General features: G+C 44.1%; 1 protein-coding gene across 1 annotated transcript; it reads left to right on the top strand.

The window, feature by feature from the left end:
• Positions 1-4,940: 4,940 nt before the first annotated feature.
• LOC309328550 (uncharacterized protein) lies at positions 4,941-12,373 on the top strand (the record flags this gene model as incomplete). Its single annotated transcript, XM_081838547.1, has 3 exons — positions 4,941-5,850; positions 5,937-5,991; positions 11,422-12,373. The coding sequence occupies 3 exons, from the start codon at positions 4,941-4,943 to the stop codon at positions 12,371-12,373; spliced, it is 1,917 nt and encodes a 638-aa protein (XP_081694673.1).
• Positions 12,374-12,814: the final 441 nt, after the last annotated feature.

Raw genomic sequence — 12,814 nt, 5'->3', positions numbered from 1 at the left:
CAGGTTACAGGTGCTTCAGGTTCAGGTTACAGACTCTGCTAACCCAGAAATAGTACCTCGGATTAAGAACATTGCTTCAGGATGAGAACTGAAATCGCGCGGCAGCAATGGGAGGCCCCATTAGCTAAAGTGGTACCTCAGGTTAAGAACGGACCTCCAGAATCAACTAAGTTCTTAACCTGAGGTACCACTGTAGCAGGAAATGGGGCAGCTGTCTGGGCTAGGGAAGTGATCAATGCCTTCTTGAAAGAGGGCAGTGGTGGAGTGTGTCTTCCTGGCATTCAGGGCTGGCAGGTGGGTGCGGATGCACGAGCCCAACCCTTGCCACCAATGTGATGCCAGTCCCAACCTGCTTTGCGAGGCTGGGATGATCTGGCTAGGGGAGGGTGGCATGAGAAAGAAGCAACATCCATGCACCCTTTGATCCCTTCCTTGCTCTTGCTTTGCGGGGCTGGAAGGGAAGAGGGGGTAGTCCCTGCCTGCTTAAAGGAGGTAGCAGTAAACCCTGGATTCAGAAAATCTAAGTAACTACCAGCCAGTTGCTAATCTCCCCTTCTTGACAAGGCTCTTGAGCGGGTGGTTGCAGACCAGATCCAGGCACTCTTGGAGGAAATGGATATTCTAGATCCATTTCAATCAGGGTTTAGTCCTGGTTTTGGCACACAACTGCTTTGGTCACCCTGCATGATGACCTCTGTCAGTAGAGAGACATCATGCTCGACTTCTCGGTTCCAACTGCAGGTGTAGCAGTGGATGTGGTGGTCCATTGACTTGCCTTGTTAATGGACTGGATGAGAGTCAATAAACTGAAGCTCAATCCAGATAAGAATGAGGCACTGTTTCTGGGCGGTTCCCCAGAGTGGATGAATGGGAGGTTGCCTGCTCTTGGTGGGATTACGCTCCCTCTGAAGAAGTGGGTATGTAGCTTGGGGTTACTTCTGGGTCATTTGCTGTCACTTGAGGCTCAGGTGGCCCCAGTGGTGGGGAGTGCCTTCCACCAGCTTCTGCTGGTGGCCCAGCTATGCCCCTATCTGGGTAGGGATAGCCTAATTTCTGTTGTCTATGCTCTGGTAATCTCTAGGTTAGATTATGGCAACATATTATATGTAGGGCTGTTTCTGAAGATGGTTCAGAAACTCCAGCTGGTGCAGAATTTGGCAGTCAAGTTGTTCACCAGGACAAGACGGTTTGAGCATATTAAGCTGATTCTGGCCTGATTGTACCAGCGGCCAGTTAGTTTCTGGGCCCAATTCAAAGTGCTGGTTTTGACCTCTAAAGCCTTAAATGGCACAGGACCACAATACCTCAAGCACTGCCTCTCCCCATATGTACTGCCTCGGACCCTGCAATCATCATCTGTAATCACCGCCCTGAGACCTTCGGGTATAGGGCGGTATAGAAATTCAATAAACAATAATCTTCTGAGGTCCTTCTTTGAGTGCCTCCTCCATGAGACGTCCAGAGGACGGGCCTTTTCGGTGGTGGCTCCCCATTTGTGGAATGCTCTCCCTAAGAAGGTTTGCCTGGCACCTTCATTACATACCTTTAGGCACCAGGTGAAAACATTTCCCTTCAGCCAGTTGTCTGGCTGATTAACATTCTATGGCTTTTAAATGTGTCTGTAGGAGAGAGGGAGGGATAGGCTTCAGACAAAGTCCTTTCCCAGTCCTACCTGGAGATGTTAGAGATTGAACCTGGGACTAAAGAAGTACCTACTCTGGAAGAATGGCAGACCAAGGTGACTGAATTCATGGGACTGGCAGAGATGACCGGCAGAATCCGTGACCAGAAGAGAGAGACAGTGGAAGAAGACTGGAAAAAATTCAAAATCTATCTTAAAAATTGTTGCAAAATTTCGGAATGTTAAGATGTCAAGGGATTGGATATAAAGAACTACAGCTGTAAAAATTGAAATCTAGAAAAAAAAAGTTTTAAAGAGAATTAAATATAAAAAGGGATGAAGGATTGCTAAAAAAAATTATAAAATAAGGATGCAGTGAAGGGGAGGTTTGGGGAAGTCGTGTTATGTTTGTTTGTTTTTTGTTTATGTTGTAAAATTAATAAAAATTATTAAAAAAAAAAAAAGAGATTGAACCTGGGACTTTTGGAAAACAAAGCAGATACCGTACCATGGAGCTGTAACTTGTCACATCACTCATTGAATTGTAGTTGACTATGTGAAGCACTGTGGGACGCAGGTGGCGCTGTGGGTTAAAGCCTCAGCGCCTAGGACTTGCCGATCGAAAGGTCGGCGGTTCGAATCCCTGCGGTGGGGTGCGCTCCCGCTGCTCGGTCCCAGCGCCTGCCAACCTAGCAGTTCGAAAGCACCTCCGGGTGCAAGTAGATAAATAGGGACCGCTTTCTAGCGGGAAGGTAAACGGCGTTTCCGTGTGCAGCTCTGGCCAGAGCAGCGATGTCACGCTGGCCACGTGACCCGGAAGTGTCTTCGGACAGCGCTGGCCCCTGGCCTCTTAAGTGAGATGGGCGCACAACCCCAGAGTCTGTCAAGACTGGCCCGTACGGGCAGGGGTACCTTTACCTGAAGCAGCGTGAAAAAATGGTGATGTGAGGTTAGGTTTTTTTTTTTTTTTTAAAAAAAACATTTTTAAATGAAAGTCTTTCTCAGAAAGGAAAGAGATGTCACCACAGAGTCAGGGCAGGGAAGGATTCAGTGGTTGGAGTGGATGTTGGTACCAGTGACATGGGGAAATGTGGTCCTGAGGCCTGGAAGCAGCCGCTGGTGCAGAACTCTGTGGCCAGGCTCTCGAGTGAAGCAACTGGATATGCATCTATTATACCTGTACAGAGAGAAGTGCATTGGCTGACAATCAGCTACCAGATCACCTTGGAGGTCTTCTTCTTCTTCTTTGTTCATGTAGAAGCTGCTGGATAAACAAAAACTGGCTCTTGTATCAAAATAAAATTTTTCCAGTGTAGAAATATGCTTCAGTCTTCCATTTCAACATACATTAAACCAGTGGAGTAGCATGGGGGGGGGGAGGGGGAGTCACAAGGGCAGTTGCCCTGGGCGCAAAATTGTTCGGGGATACAAAATTTCAACATCCGGTGCTGTCTCAATACAGTTGCTTGCTTCTGTAGCTGGTTTCCATTGAAAACAGCTTCTCCACGTGAACCAGGAAGTGACCTCTGCAGACAATGAATGACTCTTTTTGTATCTCTGCAACTGTGATCTCCCAGGTGAATGTGCATGCCTACTCCACCTGTTTACCTCCCTACCACTACCCCCTCTGCATGGCCCTGGGCACTGGCAACCCACGCTATGCCACTGCATTAAACAATTATTCTTAACAGAGACCAGGTAACCTGAAAGATCGCCTGCTCCTGTGTAAGGTCTCTTAGATCATGCAGTTGCTTTCAGGTAGGAACTTTGTTATGTAGAAACTTAGTTCGAGCTACAAATAATAAAAATCTATGTGCAAAGAGACAAGAGCAGTGGAGATTGGTTCATTAGGGTGATTTGGATATTCCCTGTGCCTGCTTCAGTCTGTTCAGTGATTCCACACCTGCCTGCCTTCTTACTTCCAACCAATCAGGGAGTGACTTTGCCTATCGTTGGCTCTAGCTCCTCTTCCTATTGGTCCTCCAGGCTTCATCCCTACCAACCACGAAAGGGCAACAGGCCTGTTTGCTGTTATTAATTTTGGCAGCTATACTGTTCCCCGTGGAAACTAAAGGAAGCCATGAACATGTATGGGAGAAAGGAAGCACAGCTTGTATTTTGAAACAGTAAATTCAGCATGGATGTAGGAAGCTGCCTTATATTGGTTCATCCAGCACAGTATTGCCAACAAAACCAGGGACCTTTTGCACACAAAAGATGCACTCTACCACTGAGTTATGGCCTTTCACTTTGCCATGATGATATTTTGAAAATCTGATGTAACTCCAAATGGAGTTATTATAAGCCCATGGTACATAGTTATGATCAAAACACACAGAGTTCAGAAATGCCTTCAAATCCCAAAAGCCTGGAAATCAGAAACCTAGGGAGGAAAGAAATGCACAAGGGAGGGAGAGGATATAAAGAAGATCAGACACAAACACAGTATTATAAAAAAGGGAATAACTTATAGGAAAAATCCAGAGCTGTGGGAGAATGTTAGGAATGGATTTATGATGAGAAACTTAGGACCTCTAGAGGAGAGCACTCATTCTGCTGTGCTGGCCACTGAACACCAGCTGTTATTTCAGGGTTCAAACTTGGCTGAAGGGCAGAAAAGGGATTGGCTGTCTCTCCAGATAGTTGAGTGAAGGCACGAAAAAGGCACAGAACCTTTTCTACTGGGCATCTCAATATGAATAAGCAGGTGGGATTCTGTGTCTTCAGGACCCAAGTCCACAACCTGTATCGCTTGGACCTCTCCTTCCTAAGAGTCTCCATTATGATAAGGACTGTTATCAGATTACAACCTTTTCGTCAGTTGCATGGAATAAGCGGGAGAAAAGTGACCAACTACTAAATGTAGACAACCAGCATTCAAGTCTGGTTATATCATGTCCTCCAACCTAGAACTCTTTCCCCACAATTTATTTTGTGCATTTGTATGTCCGGAGGAAGGATAAGATTAGAGAAGGTATGGTGCTCATTATTTAAAAGCACTCTCTTTTTACATTTTCCTGGCTTACATGTGGGATGTATCTGAAAGTAGCTTCTGGAAGAAAGTACTGATGAACCGTGATTGAAATGAACCCTGGGGATGAAGTTGCACAATTGTTGCACCAAGACTCTGAGATGACGCCTGAATCTTTAGAATTTAGGGTGGAAAATATGGATATTCCACATCTCACCACTTCCCTCCTCCCAGACAACAAGAGCTTGGTGTGATATCCAAAATGTTACAGAGAGCTTGCCAAAGCTTCATATCTTTTGTCACTCTCTTTTGTACATTGTAGTGACAAACCTTAAAGGCATTCAAAGAATGGAGTGCGAAAATCAAACAGCACTGATGTATTTTGTCCTCTTGGGGATTCCATACCCACCTGAGCTACATGCTGCTTTATTTTGCTTCTTTGTGTCCATCTACTTGCTGACCCTCCTTAGTAATCTCCTGGTCCTCTTGGCTGTGATATGTGAACCACAGCTGCACAAGCCCATGTACTGGTTCCTCTGCCACTTGTCCGTCTTGGACATTGCCACCTCAACCGTAGTGGTGCCCAAATTGATTGCTGGGTTTGTGGAGGATGGTGGGATCATCTCCTTTGCTGGTTGTGTGAGCCAACTCTTCTTCTACCACTTTGTGGGGTGCACAGAATGCTTCCTCTACACCGTGATGGCTTATGACCGTTTCCTGGCCATCTGCCGGCCTCTCCATTATGGCACCCTCATGAACCGCAATGCCTGCCTCTGGCTTGCTATTGGCACCTGGGCAGGTGGTTGTTTGCACTCAGCCATGGAGACAGCTCTCACCTTCTGCTTGCCCTATGGACCAGGGAATGAGGTGAGGTATATCTTCTGTGACATTCCAGCTGTGCTGAAACTTGCCTGTGCTGATACAACCCTCAATGAGATGGTGACCTTGATTGATGTCGGTCTCGTAGCCATGACTTGTGTTTTCCTTCTCCTCATTTCTTATATGTACATTGTTTTGGCAGTCCTAAGGATTCGTAGTGCCGAGGGACGACGGCGTGCCTTCTCTACATGTACATCCCATATCATTATTGTCATGATCTGCTATATTCCTCTAACCTTTACTTATCTAAGACCAGGAGCACGAGATCCACTGGGAGGGGTGGTGGCTGTGTTTTACACCACAGTGACTCCCTTCCTGAACCCTGTCATATACACTCTGAGAAACAAGGAGATGAAAGCTGCTGTCTTGAGACTAGGAGGCAGGAAAGCATAGTTCTTCTACCCATGTGCATGCTCAGACAAATCTTTCTAAAGTCTGTTCCTGGTTGCATCTTACACTTTCAAGATATAGTCATGGCCACTAACTTGGATGGCCTTCAAAGGGTTTTAGAAAAATTCTTGTAAGATAAAGTTACCAGTGGCTACTAGTATGTCTCTGAAATCATAAGTAGGGTGCTGTTTAGCTCCTGCCCTGCTAGCAGGCTTCCCATAGGCATCTGCTTGGTCAATGTGATAACACAATGCTAGATAAGATGGACCTTTGGACAATGACCACAATGTTGATGAAGATTATTCTTATGATAACAATGATAATAATAGTATGACGTATTCTGAAAATGGCTTGGAGAAATGATTGAGTAGAAGACTGTAGTCCAGGGGTCAGCAAAATTTTTCAGCAGGGGGCCGGTCCACTGTCCAGACTTAGACCTTGGGGGGTGGGGGTGGGCGGCGGACTATATTTTGAAAAAAATAATGAATGAATTCCTATGCCCCACAAATAACCCAGAGATGCGTTTTAAATAAAAGCACACATTCTACTCATGTAAAAACACCAGGCAGGCCCCACAAATAACCCAGAGATGCATTTTAAATAAAAGGACACATTCTACTGATGTAAAAACACGCTGATGCCCGGACTGTCTGCGGGTCGGATTTAGAAGGCAATTGGGCTGGATCCAGCCCCCGGTCCTTAGTTTGCCTACCGAAGCTGTAGTCATACCCAAACCATCTCAAGCACATCTCAAGCACATGGTTTTCCCCAACAGGACAAATGTGTGTAAATGATGTACATGTGTAAGTGCCCAACATGCTCTGTTGACCTGTGGCTAAGCAGTGAACTGGCTGCACAGTCAAGTATTTTGAGGGGATGTGGAAGCTATAGGAAGCCTCCATCCCTGATGTTTGACCTGTGAGCGTCCACTTGCACATTCAAGTGGGCTTCTCTTGCAGTTGCAATCGGGGATTGAGGAAAGTTCACTGGAGAATTCAGCCTTGCTATTATGGGTTTGCCTGAGAATGTCTCTTGCAGTGATTCAGTTGGACAACCATCTTGCTTCAAGCAAAAGAAGGATGGCAAGTATAGCTTATTACACATGTACACAACATGCACCATTGCCATGACAAATGGCTTGAACCAGGGCACAGAGTCATAGAGTTTGGTGGAGGCCTTGTAGACCATTTACCCCAGCATCCAGCTTAATAAAATAAATCCAGCATCACAGAGATGTCTGCCCAGCTTCTCTTTGAAGACCTCTAGCAGCGGAGAGCTTACAACGCCTGTAGTTAACTGGTTCCATTGCTGTAAACAAATTTCTCCTGATGTTCATGTGAAATTGATTGTCCTGTAACTTGAGCCCATTAAAGTTTGTTCTTCCCTCTGGCACTGTGTTCGTCCTCTTTCTCCCATTTGACAAGTGGAATTCCTACAAGTCCTACAAGTGAAATTCCGGAGATGACGATTGCATGCCAGTTTATTTGTATCAGAAACATTAGAGTCATGTGAGAGGTATCTTCAGCATCACCTCGTTCACTGGGGTGAAATATCTGATTCAGTTCACATTTAAAGGTGGACCTACCTAGTTCTCACTTCCTGAAATGATACATGAACTGAAACACATCCTTCAAAATTTGCACTGAATTTTGCACTGCAAATACTGTAATGTGTACCAAAACATATACAGCAAGGTAAAGTGACCATAAAATGAATAAAAACAAAACAAATTCCTTCCAGTAGCACCTTAAAGACCAACTAAGTCAGTTCTTGGTATGGCAGACCAACACGGCTACCTATCTGTAACCATAAAATGAATGTTAACAAAAATGTATACAAAAATGTATAAAAGTTCGTATATTACGAGGAATTTGCCCCTAATATGATGAGTTTTCATGAGTTTTTTTTTTAAAAAAGAAATTGCAAGCTGATGTGGAAATGTGGAGAAATGACCTTAAATCTGCAAAGATGAGAAATGGAGATTAACAAAAAAATTACAAGTTCACTCATCCCTATGCTTTACTGTTCTATTAATATAATTATTCAGAGTCAAAGTAGATGTTTCAAGAGATCAATTATCAGGATCTGTTTCTAAAAGTTTTTTAAAAGTTTGAGAAAGTTGCCTTTTAATTTATTACTTATATAAATTGCAGTTGTGAGGGGCCCTGATTCAGACTGGGATCATGCCTGTTTTCCTGATTCACACTAGCCAAACTGAATCTGTTATTTGCACCACATACAGGTACACTTACAATACCTGTATGTTTTGCTTCGCAGAGTGAAAATAAATTTAGGGAGAGATTTTAAAATTTTATTTAAACATGAGAGAAAGGGTTAACTTTCACTCCAAAGTAATGTGATCCCAATCCAGTATCGTGTGTCTGCTATTATTATTATTAGGTAGACATACCCTCTCCCAACATCACATCTTGTTGGGCCTCAATGCTGATACTCTTAGTATTCCTGAAAGTGAAAATCTGGACAAAATTGTTGAGTTGTTTTTTGTTTAGGTCAACGTTGTTGAGCTTTTTGGGGGAACGTTTTGCCCATTTTGCAAAAATCCACCCGTAACGACTCCTGCCCTGCAGTGATAGCTGCCAGATGGGACTTTCTTTTTTTTAGGAGACACACAGATTAAGGGATGTAAAGAGTGTCTCCCTGATATTACAGCTAAGTAGAACAGCTGCTGGCTGATAAGTCCTCCCACAACTCACTTCTTCATTCAGCCTGCCTTCCTCTCAGGAGTAGCCCCTCCCCCTCAGACCCTGTGCAGAAGAGCACACAGCCGCATCCACAAACAAACAAACTCACAATCAAATCTCCAAACAGCTCAGACAACCAACCAGCCTTAAACCAAAAGACACAAGCTCACTTTCTTCAGCCTCCTCCACCAATCCCTCACCTCTGTTCATGAGTCCTGGTCATGAGCTCCTGGTCACGAGCCCCCAGAAGTGGTATTTCTTCTGTGATGTTTTCCCATCTTGTAATCACCACCACCACCACCACCATCATCATAATTTTTTATTTATACCCTGCCTATCCAGCTGGGTTTCCCCAGCCACTCTGGGCAGCTTCCAACAAAAGATTAAAAATACAGTGATACCTCTGGTTACATACTTAATTCGTTCTGGAGGTCAGTTCTTAACCTGAAACTATTCTTAACCTGAGGTATCACTTTAGCTAATGGGGCCTCCTGCTGCTGCCGCGCTGCTGGAGCACGATTTCTGTTCACATCCTGAAGCAAAGTTCTTAACCCGAGGTACTATTTCTGGGTTAGTGGAATCTGTAACCTGAAGCATACGTAACCTGAAGCATATGTAACCTGAGGTACGACTGTACATTTAAACAGTCATTAAAAACTTCCTTAAACAGGGCTGCCTTCAGATGTCTTCTAAACGTCAGATAGTTGTTTATTTCTTTGACATCTGATGGGAGGGCATTCCACAGGGCGGGTGCCACCACGAGAAGGCCCTCTGCCTGGTTCCCTGTAACCTCACTTTTCGCAGTGAGGGAACTGCCAGAAGACCCTCAGACCTGGACATCAGTGCCTGGGCAGAACGATGGGGTGGAGATGCTCCTTCAGGTATACTGGGCAAAGGCCAGTTAGGGCTTTAAAGGTCAACACCAACACTTTGAATTGTGGTCAGAAACATACTGGGAAACATATCTATCTTGCATAAGGTAATGTCTGAAATGATGAAACCATTGCACTTCATTTGCTATCTCCTTGGAGGTTTCAGGTTTGGGGAACTGGTGAGCCATCAGGGATCAAGTCCCTTATGGTTGTCAAACTATTAAACAACAAACAAACCTGGTTGAGACACCAGGATGAGCAAAAGAGGATGGCATAAAAGCAGTGAAGCCACTGGAGTTAAGGAACAGTGTGGCACTATGTATGGTGTTCATGAGTAATGTCTCTAAAATTCATTCTCCCATTAGTTGTGCATGAGTTTGAATTAGAACATTAATTTCTTCTGCACTAATTGATTATGTGCTCTGGAAAACTGAATGCATCCTGTAGGTAAGTCAAAAGGCAGATGTGTGTGTGAATAGATCTGTGAGAGATGGCATTCTTCCACAACCAAATTGTTGTGGCTGATGTGAGAATAGCTGGTGGCATCACAATGATGGTGAAGGAGTTATGGGGAATTGGCTTCATTTTGCATCCAAATTTCTCTGGCACCTGAATTGGTTTTCCACGTCACCAGTGTTGCACGGTAAACATTGGTTTATTTCTTCACATAAATGCATAAAACAACTATGGGATTTGCTGCTCAAGAAGTGCCAATGGTTGCAGGATTAGGTGGCTTTGAAATGGTAGTGTGAAAATGAAGGGAGTGGCAGGGCACCAGTGGGTATTAGCTACAATAGTTTAATGAAACCTTAGGGTTCAGAGACAGGTGGCTGCTGACTGCCTGGATTTTGTAGGAGGGCATAACAGGAAATTTAGGTTTCTGCAATTAAAGTGGATTAAAGTTGTCCTGGCATGACAGCAGACCCTCCAAGTGTCCCTATTTTCCAGGGACATTCCTGATTTACAGTAGCCATCTGAGTTTTGGATTTGATCCTGGAATGTCCAGCTTTTCCTTAGGAAGTCTCTATTTTCATTGGAGAAATGTTGGAGGGTATGGAGTTATTGGACCCTTGAGCCATATGAAGGCAATACTGTATAGGGAAGTTTTTTTTTAAAAAAATGTTTAATGTTTTATTATGCTTTTATATATGTTGGAAGCTGCCCAGAGTGGCTGGTGCAACCTAGTAAGGTGTGTAGGGTATAAACAGTAAAATTATCATTATGGAATGGGACGTCCCTATTTTCATTGGATAAAGGTTGGAGGGTATGTGACACTGCTAGTCAGTGTAGACCATATTGCGCCAGATAGCCTGATGTGGTTTAAGGCTGCTTCCTATGTTCCTATCACAATTCAGAGCACGAGAGGAGAAACAACATGAACGTTAAAACAAAATAAAAAAATTCCTTCCAGTAGCACCTTAAAGACCAACTAAGTTAGTTCTTGGTATGAGCTTTCGTGTGCATGCACACTTCTTCAGATACACTGAAACAGAAGTCACCAGACCCTTCTATATAGTGAGAAGGTGGGGAGGGGTATTACTCAGGAGGGTGGTGGGAATGGGTGATGAGCCTGTTGACGACTCTTAATGACTGCAATAGGTCTTACAGGAAAAAGCAAGGGGTGAGAAGGTGAAAAATGGCTTTGTCATGTATAATGAGATAAGAATCCAATGTCTTTGTTCAGACCAGGTCTCTCCATGGTTTTAAGTTTGGTAATAAGTTGCAATTCAGCAGCTTCTCTTTCCAGTCTATTTCTGAAATTCCCTTGTAACAGAACAGCTACTTTGAGATCTTGTATAGAATGTCCTGGGAGATTGAAGTGTTCTCCTACTGGTTTCTCTGTCTTGTGATTCCTGATGTCAGATTTTTTTTATTTTTTTATTTCCTGATGTCAGAATTTTTTTATTTTGTTTTGACTATGGCAGACCAACACGGCTACCTATCTGTAACTGGAACATGAACGTTCTTATTTTTCTGCTGCTGTAGGGATGGGTCTGACCAGAAGAACCACACAGTAGTGACCCATTTCATTCTCCTCGGTGTCCCCAACACTGAAGGCCTCCAGACCATCCTCTTTGCTGTCTTCTTGGCTTTCTATCTCTGCACTTTGCTGGGAAATCTGACCATTATGTCCGCCGTCCTCCTCGACTTTCATCTCCACACCCCTATGTACTTTTTCCTCTGCAACCTGGCCATCCTAGACATTGGTTTCTCTTCCGTCACCACTCCCAAAATGTTATCTATCCTTTGGGGACAAAGCAGGACCATCTCTGTAGGGGGGTGCATGTCCCAGGTCTTCTTCTACCATTTTATGGGATGTTCTGAGTGCCTGCTGTATACTGTCATGGCTTATGATCGCTACATTGCCATCTGTTACCCACTGCGGTACATGGTCATTATGAACTGGAAGGTGTGCATCATCTTGGCGGCAGGTACATGGCTCGCCAGTTCTGTTCAGGGCATCGTTCTCACCAGCCTCACGTTCACATTGCCTTACTGTGGCCCTAATGTAATAGATTATTTCTTCTGTGATGTTTTCCCAGTCGTCAAGTTGGCCTGTGCAGATACTACCACCATCGAAGCTGTGGGCTTCAACAATATTGGCATTGTGGGTGTGACCTGCTTCTTCCTCATCTTCTTGTCTTATGTCCGCATCATTTACTCCATTGCACGGATGAATTCTGGGGAGGGGAGGCGCAAAGCGGCCTCTACATGTGCCTCCCATCTTCTGGTGGTTACCTTTTTCTTTGGACCCTGTGCCTTGATTTACACCCAGCCGTCTCTGAGTGGGGTCCTGGTCACCCCGGTGCAGATCTTTGGCAATGTTGTTACACCCATGCTCAACCCAGTCATCTACACTCTGCGCAATAAGGATGTGAAAGCAGCCCTGAAGAAACTAATGGGGAGGCAGACAGTCCCACAGTTGATGGCAAATTAAGGAACATCATGTTCCTAAAGGGTGCATGCTTGGAATAAACATTTTGGCCTTTTATTGAGCATATTTGAGCATATTACAGTGGTACCTTGGTTCTCAAACTTAATCTGTTCCAGAAGTCTGTTCCAAAACCAACGTGTTCCAAAACAAAGGCGCTCTTTCCCATAGAAAGTAATTTAAAAACAACCCCTAAAACAGCAATTTAACATGAATTTTACTCTCTAACGACACCATTGATCCATAAAATGAAAGCAATAATTAATGTACTGTACTATAAAATAAATAAGACAGTATTGTAGATGATAAAAATTTAAAAAAAATTTTTTTTACCTGCAAAGATGATAGTCATTGTTTAGATGGGGGGCTTTTATCCATTTCCACAGTCACACATTCAATCAATCAATCAATCAATCAGTAGCTGGACTGGGTTCCACATAGTCACAA

Source organism: Podarcis erhardii (assembly GCF_964252035.2).
Source record: "Podarcis erhardii genome assembly, chromosome: 13".
Lineage (NCBI taxonomy): Eukaryota > Metazoa > Chordata > Lepidosauria > Squamata > Lacertidae > Podarcis > Podarcis erhardii.
This window is presented reverse-complemented; position numbering and strand designations above follow the sequence as displayed.